The sequence below is a fragment of the Myxine glutinosa genome, chromosome 12 (assembly GCF_964187855.1).
Source record: "Myxine glutinosa chromosome 12, kmMyxGlut1.1, whole genome shotgun sequence".
Lineage (NCBI taxonomy): Eukaryota > Metazoa > Chordata > Myxini > Myxiniformes > Myxinidae > Myxine > Myxine glutinosa.
In genome coordinates, this window is record NC_136272.1 from 57,444,146 (window position 1) to 57,465,457 (window position 21,312).

Genomic DNA, 21,312 nt, shown 5'->3' on the forward strand with positions numbered 1-21,312 from the left:
TGTTTGATTTGTTTGTTTGATAAATGTTAGCTCTTTCACGAGCCTCGACTCTGTATACAAAAAAAAAAAAAAAACTGATAGAGAAAGCAATGGAGATTTGGAATACCATTGATATTACAGCATTCAGAAGGAAAGATTGAAATACCAGGAGTGAAGTTACGTCGAGAAATTTTCCGGGGACACAGCCTTTCACTCCTCCTGTTTTGCCTGGCCCTGGACCCGCTGAGCAACCTCATTAATGAGCAAGGACATGGATACACCCTTAGCATCAACTAAGACGACTACCAATAAGACAAAAAGTTCCCTAAGGAGTTCAGGATCAGTTCAGTTCAGTTCAGTTCAGTTCCCCAAGTTCAGTTCAGGCTGGAGTTCCTCAAGGTAGTGTTCTGGGCTTTGTGCTTTTTCTGGTCTTCATCAATGATCTCTCTGACTCTCTTGAAAATCCTCTCCATCTCTTTGCTGATGACTCCACTCTCTGCCGCTCCATTCCTCATCCCTCAGATCGGCAGTCTGCAGCCTCCTCACTCTCTGCAGACCTGGACAAACAAGTGGAACATGTCTTTCAATCCTGACAAATCCCACACTCTCACTCCATCTCTCCAATAAGACCGCGTGGACAACCCTCCCATCTACTTTCTGAATAATCCTCTCCAAGAAGTTCTGTCACTCAAGCTTTTCGGTCTCACTATCTGCCATGATCTTTCCTGGGAAAACCACATTTCCAAGCTGGCCTCCAAAGCCAGTCGCCGACTGGGCATCCTCCGTCGTGCGAAGTCCTTCCTTGGCACACCTGAGCTCCACACCACATACAAGGCTTTCATCTGCAGCTCAATGGAATACTGTTCTCCCCTCTAGGCTGGTACTCCTGCCTCACACCTAGCTCGGCTTCAAGCTGTTGAAACCAAGGCTTTCAGAATCATTGGAATCTCTCGCGACAAAGCTAACTCCGAGGGCCTTTCACTCACTCACTGCAGGCAGGTTGTTGGTCTTTCTGTCTTATACCAACTCCTCTCTGGCCTTGCCCCCACAGCTCTGTCTGCGCTCTGTCCCCCAAATATTCCTACAGGTCACACAAGATCTGCCAGCAACCCTCTTTGGTGAAACTACCAAAATCAAGACTCTCTGCTCACCTTCAATCTTTCATTCCTCTTTTCTCCCACCTCCGAAACAAATTCCCTCACCATCTTCAATCCCACTCCTCCCTCCAGGTCTTTAAAACATCTGTTCACCACCATCTCTTATCTTTCCCCATCCAAAACCTTGATCTCTTCAACCCCCGTTAATTCACCCCAGATCCACTTTTTTGAAATACAGATTTCTTTCCTGATAGTTCTCGCAGTGTCCATGTGTTTTATACCTCTCCCTCCCCCCACCCCCTTCCCACGCCTCCTCCCCCCAAGCCCTCTCCCTGCCACAGATCTCCCGATGTCCCTGTTCTCTAATGTTGTACTTGTGTGCTTCCCTTTCTCTCTCCATCTTGTCTCCCGGTCACTTTATTATATGTTTTACGTGTCCGTTTGTTTTTATGCGATTAACGTTAGCTCTTACACGAGCCTCGATCTTGTATTAAAATAATATATATAAAAACATTCCACTTTGGCATTATGGGGTATTATGTGTAGATCAGTGAGATACAATATCAATTTATTCCATTTTTAATTCAGGCTCCAACAACAAAATGTGGAAAAGTCACGTGGTGTGAATACTTTCTGAAAGCACTGTATATATCCTAAATGCAAACCCGTATGTGCTTTGTACCTACACAGTCAGACATCCCAATTTCAAATGTTGAATGATCACAATTGGGGCAAACTAGTTAGTTGTACCTGCAGCATGAGGGCGTGTGGAGAATGCACAAATATCGAAGTATTGTCACGGGGAGAAGACTCAAGGCAGAGCTGAGCATCAGTCGCTTTTGGGTTGTAGGTGAACACGAGGCCGTTTGCGAGTTTCCCATCATAGAGGACCTGCCTGTGATGTTCTGCCAGCAGCATGTCACTCTCTGACTTGAACTTGAATGTACTCTGGTGACAAATATGCATGTAACAGTTAGCATTGTATGTGCATTTACAAATCATGAGAATACATCAGAGTCGGCTATCCTCGACTCCCCTTTAGTTGTAAATTGGCTGGTCGATGTCAGCAGCTGGAGCACATGTTGAAGCACACAAGATACTTTGCCATACTCTGCAGAGCAATTCACAATGGGGTGTTCGGACAAAATTATCAACCTGATACACATCTTCTCCATTCATTGGTAATACAAGGAAATCTAAACACAATAGCAATCCGAGAGGACACCACCCATGCACTTTCACTCCAAACCTATATCGACGCCATAGGAAGGGAAAAGGTAAATTGTTTAGGGAGCAAATGGGTAAAGAGGTTCATCCGAGACAGGACATGAACAATCACAAAGTATGGAGATTTTCTTTCTTTTTTGTGGTGGAAGGGCAAAGGGGCTGAGGGGAAAGTAATTGATGGCAGTTGAACGAGGGTTGCATCAATACAGGAAATGTAGTGATCCTCCAATTGCATCAACACGGACAATGCTCGACAATACCCACAATTCAGGAAATCAATATCTTCCCAATACCGAGACAACACAAACCGTACATGGATCACTTGCTTCAATTCCGGCCTGCGCTCCATTTTGCTGACGTAGTCCAGCGGATAGGTGCTAAAAAATGAACAAATTGTGCACTTTATGATTAAAGCATGAAACTTGGCAGACTCATACTAGACATCATGGGGATCATTTTAAAGATTGGAGGCATTCTGTATCTGTCCTGTGTCCACCGTAGCGGCCATTTTCCAAAATGGCTGCCATCGAGGAGATTTTGCCGATAAGTGAATGACAAAAATACCTCTATTAACATAAAATATATCTGTTCATGCTATATATATAGTAACTTACTCAAACACAAGAATTATAAATATGCCCTAAGAATATATATTTAATGGATATATGGACCAATATAGGTATTTTGACCACTGATAATGGCCCCACAGCAGTCAGTGCTCTTCTCCCTCTATTCCCTGACGACTCAAAGTCAATCGCAATGATAAGACATTCAATGGAGGTGGTGAAAAAAGCTGTAGCCATACTCAATCTGGGACAAATTCCAGTCATAGCGTGTGATCAGCCATTGTTCAAACTTGCCAAAAACATTCAGTGGATGTGGCCAGAAACATATGGCGAAGGCTCATTTCTGGTAATGTTGGGTGGTCTGCACATCAAGATGACTCTGCTTAAGGCACTTGGTGATCTGTTAGGTGGCAGCGGTTGGACATCGGCAATAGTGCAAGCTGACATAGCTACACCAGGAACTGCAGACTCATTTTTGAAAGCGACTAATGTCAAGAGAACTGCTCGTGCACATCAAGTGACTGCATGCACACTGTACAAGCTTCTCCATGAATCTTATACCAACTACCAAGTATCCCAGGCAGACACTGATGCTGTATCATTTGAAGAGTGGTGCAAATGCAGAGCAGAAGCAAGTCCACAATTCTATTTCTGGCAGCTTGTGCTGGAAACACAGTTGAATATACTGGTCTGGGACAGATCTATTCATGAAGGCAATTTCCTTTTGTATGTGGATGCCTTGACACAGCTGGAATGGCTCTTCTATGCTCTTGACCACTACAACTATGCAAGGGCTGTGTCCATTCACTTGTGGGACATGGTGGTGCTTCGCGACAAACAACCAGGTGTGTTTGCATATTTTTGCAAGGGAAAGTTCACCGTCAACAAGACATGCCGACCATTCTCAAGGATGTCTTTGGACGAAAGCCATGAACAGAACAATGCCTGTGTGAAAGGTGATGGGGGAGCAGTTGGTCTCACCGAAAATCCAGCAGCACTATTGAGGTGGATGGTGGCTGGACCAGAGATTTCCCGGGTGGTTGGTGAGTTTCAAAGTGAACTGGACAGGAAGGAAGCAGCATCACACCCACACCATCACGAGGACAAGCCAGGTAGGTCTTATAAGTACCTTTATGAAATTTGGCTAGTTTTTGTATTGCATTACTTGTTTTGTAAAACGAAATATTTTGACAGTTGTGTAACCCCCAATTACTATATATTTTCAGGAACACAAGTGGCATTCCTCAAGAATGTGAAGTCTCTGATTTTAACAATGAAAACTATGGGCAACCCCTTCTCTGACACCAGTGGAGATCTCTTGGTCCTCGACACGCGAGAGGTGGTCGATTCATCTGTTGTTGATTCTGTTCGCAAAATGAAACTACTTGGTGAAAATCAACACAACGAGTTCTTTAAGAGTCGGCTGGTGGAGCGCACAACTGCACTCAATGATAGAATAACAAAGAACAATTTGCCTTTGTTCAGATGGCGTCCTGAGAAAGAAAAGTCTCGCACCCAGTAGCAGCTGCTGTCCATGAAACGTGACCGCAATTTGTTTTCAACATTGTACATTGCCAGTCAAATACGTGGAGCTGACCTGGAAGATTTTTTCCAGCATGAAAATCAGTCATTTCCACCTTCAATATCAGACTACGGGAAAATGAGACTTGGCAAAAAGTCAGACTTGCTCCAGTGCCTGGAAGATCTGGTGCCACATAGTGATGATGCCGACCACACTACATCTGAAGTAGACATGGTCATCATTGATGGTGCAGCTATTGCCAACGTGATTACGCCTGGTACATCAGAGACATTCAATAAGTATTCTAAAGAGTTCATGAACTATGTACGGAGGCAATTCACAGGCTCTGTTTGCCATGTTGATGTGGTATTTGATGTATACAGAGAAGATAGTCTGAAGGCCGCCACAAGAAAGAAGAGAGGGAAGGGCATATGGATAAGAGTGGAAGGAAACAAGAAGCTGCCTGGAAACTGGTCACAATTCCTACGGGAAGATGGTAACAAGACAGAACTTTTTAATCTCCTGAGTGAATGAGTGACAAATGAAACATTTCCTGGTATAGTGGTCATGACTCACAGAGAAGAGCTGCGTTGTTCAGAGACAATTGACTCAGACTGGTTGTCCCCTTCTACACAGGAGGAAGCAGACACAAGAATGCTGCTGCATGCAGCAGATGGGGCCAGGCAAGGTTGCAAGAACATCTTGCTTAGAACTGTTGACACAGATGTTGTCGTACTAGCAGTCAGTCTTGCTCACAAGCTTGACAGTGCACAGCTAACTGTAGCATTTGGAATGGGAAAATCGTTCCGTTACCTAGACGCAACTCACATGGCACAGACGCTGGGAAATGATAAGTGCAATGCAATACTTGCTTTTCATGCACTGACAGGGTGTGACACCACATCCAGTTTCACCGGCATAGGAAAAAGAACAGCCTGGTCATCATGGATTGCGTTTGTTGATGTCACGCCAGACTTGTGCAGACTTGCACAGACTCCAACAACAGCGAGCATAACCCAGCTTCTCCCAAACATCGAGAGGTACATTGTGCTTATGTACGACCGTGGAAGCTCTGATGATAATGTGAACATGGCCAGGAAGACTCTGTTCACACAGAAAGGCAGGAGCATTGAAAACATACCTCCGACTCAAGATGTTCTCTATCAGCATCTACTTCGAGTTGGTTATCAGGCTGGCCATGTTTGGGGTCAGGCCCTGTTAAAGCACCTCACCTGCCCAGCCCAGCAGAGTTTGGATGGATGCGAAAGAACAATTTGGCCGAATGGGAAGTGATGTGAAGGAACCTGCCCCCTGCTGGTGCAGCATGCCGTGCTGTTATTAAGTGTGGCTGTATTAAAGGCTGCAGAGGAAGATGTAAATGTGCGGAAGAAAATCTACCCTGTGCATTACTCTGCAAGTGCGGTGGTTGTGAGCGAGAAGGGTGACAAGACAACGGTTGACATTGAAACATGAGTGTTCTTGGACGTTATTGTTCTATCTCATGCACACCAAAAAACTTTTGTACTACTACAGTTTAATTTTCTGGTGTTTTCCTAAATGAAAGGAAGATAACACTTTGTACAAATAAACTAGTTTATCGAAACCAGTTTGTGCTACTTTATTCCTGGAATTTTGCATTTTTCCCCTCCAAATTCCCTTAAAGTGACACATAGAGGTCCCCAAAACAATCAAAAATGAATATTTATGTTATCATATATATAATCCTTGGTGATACTTTAGTGTGCAGATGATATTAAAATAACAATTTGATATTTTCTGATGTAATATAAATTTATTCTAGCTAAATAATGATTCTGACTAGCGGCCATTTTTAAAATGGCCGCCACGGGTGACACAGGACAGATCCAGAATGCCTCCAATCTTTAAAATGTTCCCCATAATGTCTAGTATTAGTGTACCAAGTTTCATGCTTTAATCATAAAATGCACGATTGTTCACCTATCCGCTGGACTAACGTCTCTGTACACATCTTCCATGATGCTTCCAGCCACCTCTGCAATTCCATTTCTAATATATACTCAGAGGCAAAAGTTATTGTGACATGGAATTTTTTCATTGGTAATCTTGTGAATGAATTTTTGGATTTGAACCAGAGAAAGAGTGTGTTAAAATGGTCGAAGAAACGCAACCAAGCAGTTGTTGTTCGAATTGCACGAAATTTGCAAGAAGCATGACATATTCGAGAAAAATGGCCAGCAATGTTCACTTTAAAAGGCCAGACAATCAGACGCTTATCATTTCCACTCAATGCAGTCTTAAGAAGTGCAGAAGTCAGAAAAACACCTCTATTCATCGTTCTGGAACAAGTTCGACATGCCACGCCTCGGGGAAAATGACAGATGGAGAGCTATAGGTATGCTTCAGTCTGGTACCTCGCAGCGTGATGTTGCTCGTCGATTCAACGTCCATAGAAACACCATTTGGCACAGCTTCACCGAGCTGACGGTAGGACACGTGTCTACAGGTGCACAGGTGAACGTTACATCAGGCCATGTGTTCTGGAAGGGGATCGTTTTGGAGGTGGGGGCGTTATGATCTGGGGTGGGATAACAGCTGCAGCAAGAACGCCAATGATTGTGATTGAGGGGAACTTGAATGCTGTGAGGTACCGAGACGAGATTTTGGAAATGGCCGCTTTACCGTTTTTGCAACAGAACGGCCCTAGAGTGACGTTTCAACACGATAACGCCAGACCACACGTTGCTCGAGTTGTACAGCAGTATCTTAATCAGAACAATGTTAATGTGTTACCCTGGCCTGCAATATCCCCTGATTTGTCACCCATTGAACACGTCTGGGATGAAATGGAGCGACGTTTATGACGTCATCCGAATCCTCCAAAAACGCTGCAGGAACTCCACCAAATCCTTTCTCAGATATGGAATGATCTTCCCAAGGACTTTCATCGACGTTTAGTGGCCTCAATGAGGCGAAGGTGCCAGGCCTGCATCAATGCACAAGGTGGACACACTCGCTACTGACTGTGTGAACTTGCTTGTGAACCCCCTCTTGTGTTGTGGCTCATTTGCATATGCCAGGTGCACTGTTCTTATGGACTGTTGATCGTTATCATACCTTGAAACATTTGTCTTTCCATGTAATAACATTTCATTCGCGGCAGTAAAAGTTTAACACTGATTCTGTTTGTTGTTTGTGTGTCACAATAACTTTTGCCTTTGAGTATATTTACTGTTCCTACTATTAAAAAAAAACTTCTCAGTAAGAACATTCCATACATTCATGACTCTGTGGGTATACCCTGTCTATGTCTCCTCTTATTTACTCTAAAAGCGATGCTTCAAAATTTAAAGTGAAGAAATAGTCTTATCTGCATTGAAGTGCATCGACGGGCAGGTAACAATGGATGGAATCAACAAACCATCAAAGTGAGTGTACTTTGTTCATTCCATCCATTGGACTTCAAAAGGACTCAAAACTCGAGTCTCGAGGGCGGGTTGTTAGGGTTAGTCCCAACAATCCATCAATCAACAAATAAACTTCTTTCTTTTCACACGTTTCATTGTGATGAAAATCTCAAACTACTTTACAAAGCGTAATTTTTTTTTTTTATGATACCAGAAAGGATAGAAATGTAGAAAAAGCAACGGTGAAGAGATCGAATTCTGAAAGAGATTGAAAAAGTGATTTTAATGGAGCACTGTCGTTAACCCCTCAAGGAGAAGCACCTGCTGTTTACCAGGTGGATCATACAGAGACAATTAAACAAGAGCTGAATACCTGAAAATTCAGACTGAAGAAACAAAGAAGAACTTCCTTGTGGTCAAATCTTTTCATAATCTTGTTCACGTACTCGATACGAGTCTCATTTTAATTCTTCCTTTTTGTCCCAATATAATATATCATGTACAAGTCTTCACAACATACATGACTGATACACGAAGACACATGTACATGCTATTCCTCTTCCAAGTCTTCACAACATACGTCACTGATACACGAAGACACATGTACATGCTATTCCTCTTCCAAGTCTTCACAACATGCGTCACTGATACACGAAGACACATGTACATGCTATTCCTCTTCCAAGTCTTCACAACATGCGTCACTGATACACGAAGACACATGTACATGCTATTCCTCTTCCAAGTCTTCACAACATACGTCACTGATACACGAAGACACATGTACATGCTATTCCTCTTCCAAGTCTTCACAACATACGTCACTGATACACGAAGACACATGTACATGCTATTCCTCTTCCAAGTCTTCACAACATGCGTCACTGATACACGAAGACACATGTACATGCTATTCCTCTTTGCCTGTACATTGGTTGTGTGTGTGACAAGTGTTATGGCCTGAAGCACACCAAGCCAAGCCTTCAATCACAAGGGCTTTATTTATGGATTATCACATGAACAATCTCTTCCTACACATAAAACAAAGAAGGGAGAAGTGAGGGAAAAACCAGAGTAGGCCAGTCCAAGAGTAGGCCACCAAGGCAGGCCCAGCAGTAGGCCCCAGTGCAGGCCCAGCACGAGAGGGTAGGAGTCGGCAGGTCCACGAGCGGGCCCCAAGGCAGGCTCGACAGTAGGCCCCAGTGCAGGCCCCGCACGAGAGGGTAGGAGTAGGCAAGTCCACGAGTAGGCCCCAAGGCAGGCCCAGCAGTAGGCCCCAGGGCAGGCCCAGTGGTAGGCCCCAATGCAGGCCCAGCATGAGAGGGTAGGAGTAGGCAAGTCCATGAGTAGGCCCCAAGGCCGTAGAGGCAAGAGTTCGATCAAAGCCACCCTTCAGGTAGAGAGGCGGCTGCATGGGGTTGATCAAGCATACCCTTCAGGTGGAGAGATTGCAGCTGGAAACTCGACAACACTCAAAAAGGCACTCCGCCATGAGCCCTCCTCCAAAATGGCCACTCTCTCCTCGAAATCACCTTCCTGGCCCCTCCCCTGCCCCACAGCCAATCATCGGCTTTATACACATGGACCAAACCACTTGGTCTAACTCACAGGGAGGTGGGGGGGGGGGGGGAGAAACAAGAAAAAGGTCACAGACCGTAACACCTCCTCTCCTTACAGAAGAAAACTTTACCCCAAGAAAAGTTTTCTTTTACAAAGGCAGGTTAGTCTTAACACAGCATAAACAGTGCAATAAACAAACAGCCACCTCTCATTGTGACATTTACAGGCATCATGGACTGGACATCATTGGACTTCCGGGTGCGGTTGCGAGAGGACGCTGGCGCTGCATGTTCGCCGCTTCTCCGACTGGATGGATGTACAGGGTCTGCTTCTACTTTTCTGACCTGACATCTCACACCTGTCCTGCCTTTTCTTGATTGTGGATTGGATTGGATTTGTGGACTGTGGACTTTGTGGATTGTGGACTTTGATTTGTGGATTGTGGACGCCGCCATGGCGTCATGTATGGGGAAGCTGGTACTGTTTGTTCTCCAACGGAAGGCGCACGTGCCGCGCGTTCTCCGGCTGGATAACGGAATCTGCTTTTGATGGTACGGAATACGGAATCGAAAGGTACGGAATCTGCTTTTCTAGTACTCTTGGCGGCTTTTTTGGCCGACGGGTCCTCTCTCTGCTTGATCCTCCCGGCTTCACCTGTCCAGCTCTTCTGCCGTTGCCTCCTGCCCACTCCCGGGCATCTCGCACCTGTCCTGCCTTTTGTTTCTTGGGTTGCTCTCCTGTGGGTTGCCTGGACGGCTGGCTAGCTCCCTGTTGGCCACCGCTGCGGTCGTCGAGCTGCAGGACACTCGCTGGCTGTTGAAGCTGGCTGTTGCCCGCCTGCCTCCTCGGCTCCTCGGCTCTCGGCTTGCTCGTCCTCGGCTCTCTATTGGTCCTCGGGCTGCTCATCTTCATTCCTCGACCCTCCTCGCGTGTCATGCTCTGGACCAGCCTGTTGTGCCTGGCGCTTTGGTCAGCCAGCCTGCGGCTGCCGGCTGACCTCTCCGGGCTCTGTGCCCCTTCGCTCCTGCCTGGCATGGCACTGAGGTACTCCGCCGCTCGGCTTCTTCAACTCAACAACCACTCCACTCCGCCATGCATCTCTGTCATCAAAAACCACGGACTCCGACGACGACCCAGATACATCCATAGAGGCTCCGGTCGCAAGTTTGTTTACTCCCAGACAGGTCACTCCATCCCCTCACTCTGGTCAGCTGAGCGCACTCTCACCCGTCGATTACGTCATCACAGCAACATACACGAACGCGCCCCCTGTCTGCAAGCCCTGGCAAAATCACCCGAGTCCATCCGCACCATACCAAGCAATATGAAGCTTACTCTGTTCAATACCCGGTCCCTCAACAATAAAAGCCACATCTTGAACGACTTCATTCTGGACAATAAACTGGACTTTCTCTGTCTGACTGAAACCTGGCAACAACCTCTGGACTACCTCTCACTCAACCTCACTACTCCCAATGGTTACTCATACATCAATAAACCACGCTCGGAGGGCCGAGGTGGTGGAATTGCTGTAATACACTGACAGGACATCAAGACCAGCCTCATCTCCATCTCATCTGCTCCATCATTTGAACACCTGGCTTTTAAACTTTCTGGTTACACACAGTCAGTCATGGCAGTTGTCTACCGCCCTCCCAAACCACACCCATCATTCCTGTCTGACTTCTCTTACTTTCTGACCCAGCTCTGTTCCTTCTCCCCCTCAACCCTCCTCCTCGGTGATTTCAATATCCACATGGACTCCACTGACTCCACAATAACCGCTGACTTCATTGATATTCTTAATTGCTTTAACCTCACTCAACATGTCAACTTTCCCACCCATAACCGTTGTCACATTCTGGACCTTGTCTGTTCTATTGGACTAAATCTACACCATCTCTCTGGTTCTGACCTCACCCTCTCCGATCACTTAGCCATCACTATGACCATCAACATTCCCACCCCAGCACCAAGGCAAAAACGCATAATCAACTTCCGTAAGCTAAACTCTCTTTCACCTACCTCATTCTCATCTTCCCTCTCCGAAAAGATGTCCATCTCTCCCTTCGTTGATTTGCACAGCCCCTCTGACCTCACTGACTACTACAACCACACTCTCTCCTCCTGCCTCGACCAGCTTGCGCCTATAAAAACCAAAACAGTTTCCTTCACCCATTCTGCTCCCTGGTTTACCCCTGAACTCCGCCTGATGAAAACCCGTGCCCGCCAACTTGAAAGACTCCGTAATAAAACAGGTCTCACAATCCACTCCCAAGCCTACAAAGACCACCTGCAGCACTACAAAGATGCCCTCTCCCGTGCCCGCTCCACCTACTACTCTCAAATAATCCACTCTGGCTCCGGAAACCCAAAAGCACTCTTCTCCACAATAAACAAACTCCTCAGCCCCCTGGATACCACCACCCAGTCATTCACAGTCGACAATTGCATTTCTTTCCTTTCATTCTTCCAAAGCAAGATAGACAACATCTACACCAGCTTAACCACCACCTCACCTGCTCCCCCTCAAACCATCTTCCCCCCTTATCCTGCCAACCCCTATCTCAGTTTCCCCCAGTCTCCCCTACTGACCTCTCTGAACTCCTCATAGGAATGAAAACTGCCACCTGCACTCTGGACCCCATCCCCTCCAGCTTTGTTAAGGCTTGCCTTCCTGCTCTCTCTCCACTTATCACTGCAACGATAAACTCCTCCCTGTCTACTGGCATCGTCCCACCATCCCTCAAAATCGCTGCTGTCACCCCCATTCTGAAAAAACCTGGACTCAACCCTGACACCCCAAATAACTTCAGACCCATCTCCAACCTACCCTTTCTGTCAAAAGTTTTGGAACGCGCTGTAGCCACTCAACTCAAACATCACCTCTCTGCCAATAACCTGCATGAAACATTCCAATCCGGATTCTGCCTCAACCACAGTACAGAAACTGCACTCCTCAAAATCACCAACGACCTTCTCCTCTCCTCCGACGCCGGTAACCTCAACATTCTCATCCTTCTCGACCGCAGCGCCGCCTTTGACACCATCAATCACATCATCCTCCTTACCCGACTTGAAACCGCCTTTAACATCACTGGCACTGCCCTTTCTTGGATCAAATCATACCTCTCCGACAGGCACCAGTTCATCTCCATCAATAACTGCAAATCCCCCACCGCTCCCCTCCCCCAAGGTGTCCCCCAAGGTTCAGTTCTCGGTCCCCTCCTCTTCATCCTGTACCTGTTCCCCCTTGGTCACTTAATCCGTCGTCATGGTCTCCAATTCCACTGCTTTGCCGATGACATCCAGCTTTTCATTTCCGCCAAGTCAATTTCCACCGTCACCCACTCTATCCTGACAAACTGCATCACTGAAATAAAATCCTGGCTTCAAATCAACTTCCTCAAACTAAACTGTGATAAATCCGAAATAATCATTATTGGACCAAAAACGCTCACCAAATCCACCCACAACTTCACCCTCAACATCGACGGTATCCCAGTATCCACCTCCCCTCACATCCGGAATCTTGGCATCATCTTTGACCAAACCCTCTCCTTCGACAAACACACTAAACAGATCACCAAGACAGCCTTCTTTCATCTGAAAAACATTGCCCGTCTCTGTCCATCCCTCTCCTCCACAGCTGCAGAAACCCTCATCCACGCCTTCATCATTTCCCGTCTGGACTACTGCAACAGCCTCCTCTATGGTTCACCCTCAAATATCATCAATAAACTTCAATACATTCAGAACTCCGCTGCCCGTCTACTCACCCACTCCCGGGCCCGGGACCACATCACCCCCGTCCTTCACAAGCTTCACTGGCTCCCCATCTCCCAGAGAATCCAGTACAAAATCCTCCTCCTGACCTACAAAGCCCTTCATAACCTGGCCCCATCCTCCCTGACTGACCTCCTCCCCAGACACACTCCCACCCGCACCCTCCGCTCTGCTGCTGCCAACCTCCTGTCCCTGTCCCCCCCCCCCCCCCACCCCATCCGGACCAAACCCAGATCCTGGGGGGACAAGGCCTTCTCCATCGCCGCTCCCACACTCTGGAACTCACTACCTCAAACCATCAGAGACTCCTCCTCACTCACCACATTCAAATCATCACTCAAGACCCACCTGTTCAACACCGCATTCAACCTCTGACCGTCTCTTCTCCTTCTCCTTCCTTTCTGTTTGGTTATTTAATTATGTATTTTTGTCTTTTTTGTCTTTGTTTTACGTACTATGTCAAAGCATCTTTGGGTTTCTTGAAAAGTGCTATACAAAATAAATGTATTATTATTATTATTACTAGGGCATGCCCGTACTATATCTATATCTAAAATTATATCCCCCCCCTCTATTTACATGAAATGGTTTGGTCCAAAGCGAACGGCTTGCGAGTACGGTGACAATCCCCCCCCTCTATTTACATGAAATGGTTTGGTCCAAAGCGAACGGCTTGCGGAGTTTGGTAAAGAAATCGCCATAGCGTGCACAAACGCGCAGGAAAGCGAAAGAATCGCAAATTAGTTTTAATTAGTTTTAAAACATAGTTTAACGCCAACATAGCGGCAACATAGTTTGCCAACGTGAAATAAATGAATACGCTCTCAAATGTGCCGTCCGAGGCAGAGTCTGTTCGCCACGTTCGGCACACGTGATAACTCGCTGCTCTCTGATTGGTTGAATCGTTTTTTGGACATAGCTCGGTAACTACTTGTCCGATTAATATGAAACCTTGAAAAGGCACATCCTCGGGTCCCCAGCAATATACCTGGCAAGTTTCAAGTATATCGGACCCGTGGTTGTCGAGAAACAGCGGTCACAGACAAACAAACAAACATACACACAGAGATTACTGGAATTATAGATAGATTATCATCATAGCTAATATGCAGGGGCAAGAAAAATCTCTTAAGCTCGAGATCGAGCATCTGCAATGACATTATCCCGACCCAAAATATGTACAATTTTCAAGATGTACGGTTGTACTAAAAGCCCCCATGGGTTCCCTCTCAGCGGCTTGCAGAGCAACGCTTTCTAATTTGCTAGAGTCAATATCTTGATGCTTTATATGACCTACCAATTGGCCGGCCGAGGTCAGCCTCACGCTCATAGTACCTTTTAAGCATATTAACATGGCACACCCGGTGGGGTTTCCGTCTGTCATGGGTCCGCACCACGTAGTTCACCTCACTCAGCTTTTTTTCGACCAAGTAGGGACCGCTAAACGTCGCCAATAGGGGCTCCCCAGGCAGAGGTAGTAAAACTAGCACTTTGTCTCCAGGCCTAAAATTACGAGCTGTCACATTCAGGTCAAAACGGGCCTTCATTACTCGCTGAGATACTTTCAAATGTTCCGTGGCGACATTGCAGGCGGTGGTAAGTCTTTCCTGGAAAGTACATACGTAGTCCCGAAGGTTAGGGTTCTCAGTCTCTTTGAGGAATCTCTCTTTCACGACTGGGGAAACACAAACCCTATCGCCAGCCAAATCATTTCCCAATACGAAACTAATACCCTCTATGGGGAGAGTGGGGACTATTCCTACCATCACGGGTCCTGTGACCAAATCAAACTTCAAGTTCACCCTATGTAAGGGGACTGGGACATAACGACTTGCAACGCCCTGGATTAAGGCACTCGCTTTCACCGAACTACTCAAAGTCAATTTTAAAATATGAGACAACATCAACGACTGGGCGGCCCCAGTATCCCTCAAAATAACTACGGACTTGACTTTCCCGTCCCAAGACACTTGGCCCTTTGACACAAAGGGTTTATAACGGTCCTGTACAAGGCTCGTAAGGTCCGCAGTATCCTCAGCCTTAGCTGAAAGGGCACGATCACTGTGGCTGTCCACTTTGGTTCGAACCAATGCAATAGGTCTAACGGAGTCTCCCCGCTTCTCCTCCCTTTGCAATTTCCAACAATTCGACTTCAGATGTCCCCTCAGTTTACAGTAATAACACGTGGGGGCCGATCCCCAGCGAGATGCCTGACTCGACCACTCAAACTGTCTACCCAGAGACGGCCGCACCAATGGATCCCCATGGTCTGTCCACTCCCCCTCTGACCGGTCCTCACTAACCCCCTCCTTTTTATCCCAGGTAGTACCGTAATGAGGAAAACCAAGGCCTCTCTTATGGGTAAGTTCATAATCATCTGCACCAACAGCAGCTTTTTTCAACACACCAACCTTATGATCCGTAAGGTGTGTCCTGATGTCCAAGGGGATACTGTTCCTAAACTCTTCCATCAAGATAACCTCCTTGAGATTACCATAGGTCCTATCCACTTGTAGAGAACGATACCACCGATCAAAACTCATTTCCTTCTCCCTCGCAAATTCAACAAATGTCTGCCCAGCCTGTCTTTTTAAGGTTCGGAACTTCTGCCGGTATGCTTCCGGAACTTGTTCATAGGCTGACAACACAGCTATTTTAACAGTCTCATAATTCTCCAACTCATCCTCCAACAGAGCTGAATACACTTCCTGGGCTCTCCCTATGAACCCACTTTGTAGTAGCAGGGTCCAGTATTGTACGGGCCATTGAAGACGTTTTGCTATCTTTTCAAAAGACAGAAAAAACGTTTCCACCTCCTCCTCGTTAAACTTGGGAACAAGCCTAATGTTCCGAGCCACATCAAAGGAATGGGGGAGATCATTTTGACCCCCACCTGAATCGATGGAAACCGGTTGGGCCTGTCCCACCTGAATTTCTAATTTTCTAAACTCAAACTCTTGTTGCCGTTCTTCTTTTTCTCTTTCAAACTCTCTTTTCTTTTCTTCCTTTTCTCTTTGCTTTTCTTACTTTTCTCTTTCAAACTCTCTTTGCCGTTCTTTGTCTTCTAACTTTAGTCTGAGCTGTCTTTCTTCCAATTCTATCCGGGCTAATTCCAAGGCTTCACTCCTCAATTTTACCCACGGTTCTAAACCCATGCGACTGACAATAGCCGAAACAATCTGCGCCTTTTTCATACGAGATGTCCCACTAACCCCAAGCTTATCAGCTACAGCTCGTAACTCTACCTTAAGTAACAGTTCTACATCTTGCACCGGTAGCCCCTTCTACTCCACCAATTCCTTCACTTCAAAATCCATCTCCTCAGCCATGGTGTACGACTGCAGTAATATAGAAGTACCAGCACCATAAACAAAAGTCAAATTATCTGCCAATGAGCAAACTTACTAATGCGAAACAAAAACAAAAATCCAAGACAGGTATCATATAATCCAGATCCTAGACGAGCCCCCAATTTGTTACGGCCTGAAGCACACCAAGCCAAGACTTCAATCACACCGTCTTTATTTATGGATTTTATCACATGAAAAATCTCTTCCTACACATAAAACCAAGAAGGGAGAAGAGAGTGAAAAACCAGAGTAGGCCAGTCCAAGAGTAGGCCACCAAGGCAGGCCCAGCAGTAAGCCCCAGTGCAGGCCCAGCACGAGAGGGTAGGAGTAGGCAGGTCCACGAGTAGGCCCCAAGGCAGTATAGGTACGGCAGCAAGAGTTCAATCAAAGTCACCCTTCAGGTAGAGTGGCGGCTGCATGGGGTTGATCCAGGTGTGTGTGTGTGTGTGTGTGTGTGTGTGTGTGTGTGTGTGTACGAGTGTGTGTGTGTACGAGTGTGTGTGTGTACGTGTGTGTGTGTGTGTACGTGTGTGTGTGTGTGTACGTGTGTGTGTGTGTGTACGTGTGTGTGTGTATGTGTGTGTGTGTGTACGTGTGTGTGTGTGTGTGTGTGTGTGTGTATGTGTACGTGTGTGTATGTGTGTGTGTGTGTGTGTATGTGTGTGTGTATGTGTACGCGTGTGTACGTGTGTTGATTTGAAATACTCAGTTCCAGAAAGAGGATAATAAGCTTGTTACATACACGTCAGGTGGGTCGACGACAACCGTTGACCACCCGATGGTGCGTAGGGGAGATAGGGGGCACCTCCGGGACACAAATGTGATCCCGGGGGAGGAGGCTGTTTCACAGCACCACTTGGGTGTCTGCGACATAAGGGTGAAAGGTGCGAGGAGAGCTCGGCGGGTGAAGTACCAACCGAGAATGAAGGTGTGGAGGTTGAAAGAGGTGACAGTAAGGGAGGCATTAAAAGAGAGGCTGAGTAGGGTAGAGGATGATGTGGTTAAGCTTGAACGTGGTTGGATGTCAATGAAAGATAGTCTGTTGGGAGCTGTTGGTGAGGTATGTGGATGGAAAAAAGGACCACCGAGGCACTCGGAAACATGGTGGTGGGATGAGGAAGTTGGAAAGAGGATTGAGGAGAAGAGGAAGAAGTTCAAGGAGTGGTAGAAAGCAAAGGGTACGGGAGCAGAAAAAGCAGAGCATGAAAGTTATAAGGCAGCCAGGAAGGCTGCAAAGAAAGAGGTAGCAAAGGCGCAGGAGGCATGTAGGAAAATGTTCAGAGAAAGCTTGGATTCGGAAGAGGGTCAGAGAGCGGTATTCAGGATTGCAAAGCAGATAGCGAAAGAGAGGTGTGATTTGATGGGGGTGAGGTGCTTGAAGGATGAAGTGTGACAAATCGTTGTGGACCCAGATGGAATTAAAGGAAGATGGAAAAGATATATGTAAATGCTGTTGAATACAGAGAATGAATGGGATGGCAACATAGAGAGTAACCCAGTTGTAGGACCGGCAGAGATAAGAAGATAAGATATAGATAAGAAGATAACTGAGAAGGAAGTTGAGGAAGCGATAAAAGCAATGAAGAGTAGAAAAGCGGGAGGGCCGACGGGAGTTGTGGGAGATATGTTGAAGGCAGCAGGAAGTTGGGGTGTGAAGAGAATGACAGAGATCTGTAATCTGGTGGTGAAAGAAGGCCGCATTCCAGCGGATTGGGAACTGAGTACCCTCGTCCCTCTATACAAGGGGAAAGGTGACCCTCTGGAGTGTGGCTCGTACCGAGCGATAAAGTTATTGGAGCATGGAATGAAGGTATTGGAAAGGGTGTTGGAGAGGAGGATAAGGAAGAAGGTGAAGATCGACGAAATGCAGTTTGGATTTATGCCAGGAAGAGGAACGACAGATGCGCTCTTTATTGTGAGGCAGTTGCAGGAGAAGTACATGGAGAAGAGGAAGAAGTTGTTTCTTGGGTTTGTTGATCTGGAGAAAGCATTCGATGGGGTTCCATGCGAAGTATTGACATGGGCATTGAGGAAGTTAGGAGTGGAGGAATGGTTGATCAGAGTAGTGATGGCAATGTACAAAAGAGCGCACACAGCTGTAAGGACGAAGGACGGGAACAGTGGCGAGTTTGAGGTGAAGGTGGGAGTGCATCAGGGGTCGGTCCTATGTCCACTACTATTTGTAGCTGTGATGGAGGTGCTGGCTCAGAACGTAAAGGAGGGTTTACCGTGGGAGTTGTTGTATGCAGATGATCTGGTGTTGATTGCGGAAAGTATGGATGGACTGAAGGAAAAGATGAACAAGTGGAAGGAATGTACGGAGACAAAAGGTCTGAAGGTGAATATCGGAAAGATGAAGGTGATGGCAAGTGGTAAAGCATGTGGTGAGGTGGAAAGAACTGGGAAGTGGCCATGTGCTGTGTGCAGGAAGGGTGTCGGAGTGAACTCCATTCAATGTACAATGTGCGCTGAGTGGGTTCATCAAAAATGTTGTGGTCTGAGAGGGTCATTAACCAGTGTGGCAGCTATATTCAAATGTAAGGTGTGCACAGAGAGGGAATATTGCCTGTGATTGATGCTGTGAAGAGGAACAGGTTGAGATGGTTTGGTCATGTATTGAGGAAGGATGAAAGTGACTGGTTGAGAAGAGTGATGGAAGTTAATGTAGAAGGAAGTAGAGGACGGGGAAGACCGAGAAAGACTTGGCTAAAGATGGTGGAAGAAGAAATGCGGGCAAGGGGGTTAACAAGGAGAGATGCAGAAAATAGGGCAAAATGGAGAAGATTGTCATGGGGACCGCAAGGCTAACCCCCGCTCTAGCAGGGAACATGGCCTTAAAATGCATGTTGTTGTTGTTGTTGTTGTTGTTGCACAGAGGGAGCTGCAGATGGAGGAAATGTTGTTGGATTTTGGAGACGGCGTGAAGCTGGAAGGTGTGAAAACATTTTGCTACCTCAGAGACATGCTGAATGGAGAAGGTGGATCAGACTCGTCAACGGTTGCAAGAGTGAGATGTGCATGGAAGAAGTTTCGGGAACTGAGTGGTGTGCTGATGAGGAGGGGAGTGTCGTTGAAGCTGAAGGGAAAGGTGTATGCTGCATGTGTGAGAAGTGTTGTGATTTATGGGAGCGAGACATGGGTAATGAACGTAGAGCAGCAACGAAGGCTGGAAAGGGTGGAAATGCGAATGGATCGGTGGATGTGCGGAGTATCGTTGAGAGAGAGGAAGGCAAATGATGAATTGCGAAAGATGATGGGAATAGAGCCTGTGATTGATGCTGTGAAGAGGAACAGGTTGAGATGGTTTGGTCATGTGTTGAGGAAGGATGAAAGTGACTGGTTGAGAAGAGTGATGGAAATGAATGTAGAAGGAAGTAGAGGACGGGTAAGACCAAGAAAGACTTGGCTAAAGATGGTGGAAGAAGAAATGCGGGCAAGGGGGTTAACAAGGAGAGATGCAGAAAATAGGGCAAAATGGAGAAGATTGTCATGGGGACCGCAAGGCTAACCCCCGCTCTAGCAGGGAAAATGGCCTTAAAATGCATGTTGTGTTGTTGTTGTTGTGTGTGTGTGTGTGTGTGTGTGTCCATGTGTGTCCGTGTGTGTCCGTGTGTGTCCGTGTGTGTCCGTGTGTGTGTGTGTGTGTGTGTGTGTGTGTGTGTGTGTACGTGTGTGTACGTGTGTGTACGTGTTAGCGTGTTCGCGTGTTCGCGTATGTGTGTGTGTGTGTGCGTTTGGTATGAGTGTTACTTCTGTTCAGTTATTCATTCATCACAATGCTTGATATGTGTGTGCTTTTGTTTTCCCAAAACCATAGTTTTCCAAATCATAGCCAAATAATTCGGCAAAATGCATTCCAATTCAAGGTAGAAAGAACTAGAGTACTTCCATTTCCTGTATAACATAATATGAATACGCATTGCGTAGAGTGAGAGCTTCGTTGACAATGGTCAGTCGATCAAGTACGCAGCCCTCGCAAACATCTGTAGGCCTAGGCCTAGCTAGGCTAGGTTGTTTGATCTTGGGCTTAGAATTAAAATTCAAATTAATTTTATTGAATGGATAGATTGGGATATAATGCAGGACTTACCTACTGTAGGCTATATAGTCTTGACTTCTAGTCGACTGGACCAGGTACGTAGGTCCGACTGGCAGGTACGTACTGAAATCGGTGTACCTGGCTTAAATGAAGTCGGTGTAGCTGGCGGAAAACTGAAGTCGGTGTAGATGGAAGAAAACTGAAGTCGGTGTAGATGGCGGAAAACTGAAGTCGGTGTAGATGGCGGAAAACTGAAGTCGGTGTAGATGGCGGAAAACTGAAATCGGTGTACCTGGCTTAAAAGAAGTCAGTGTGGCTGGCGTAAATGATGAGCGGTTTCGAATTCAAAATCCGTTCTGTACAGTACTGCATTGTAATTTATTGATTTTAATCACCAGGTGAAAATAATTTATCGGTCGCGCCAGACCAAAGCAAGATCACGTGAGCAAGATGGCGGATCATGGAAGGGACAAGATGGCGGATCATGGAAGGGACAAGATGGCGGATCATGGAAGGGACAAGATGGCGGATCATGGAAGGGACATTTGAAATGACAACATGAAATTTTGTTCCCAAGGGAATGGAGAAAAATTTGAATTTTTTTTTTTTTTGTGAAATTTGAAATGAAAGTGAAATTTTGAATGGATTAACATATACGTGCAATTGCCATAGAGGTTCACTTACGAAGCTCTCTATAATGATGAAAATGCACACAGTAGGTGAACCAGAAGGGTTTCGTGCAATAATTACTGATGAAACCCCGAACTTCAGTCATAATTACACAACCAATCACTGATAGT

The 21,312-nt window shown here is 46.3% G+C and overlaps 1 protein-coding gene across 1 annotated transcript in view; it reads right to left on the reverse strand.

The window, feature by feature from the left end:
• LOC137437425 (neurobeachin) overlaps positions 1-21,312 on the reverse strand; it is a 677,671-nt gene that overhangs the window by 416,930 nt on the left and 239,429 nt on the right. The window contains exon 9 of the mRNA XM_078766839.1: positions 1,827-2,024. Coding sequence (XP_078622965.1) covers positions 1,827-2,024 — 198 coding nt within the window. The remainder of the gene's footprint in view (positions 1-1,826; positions 2,025-21,312) is intronic.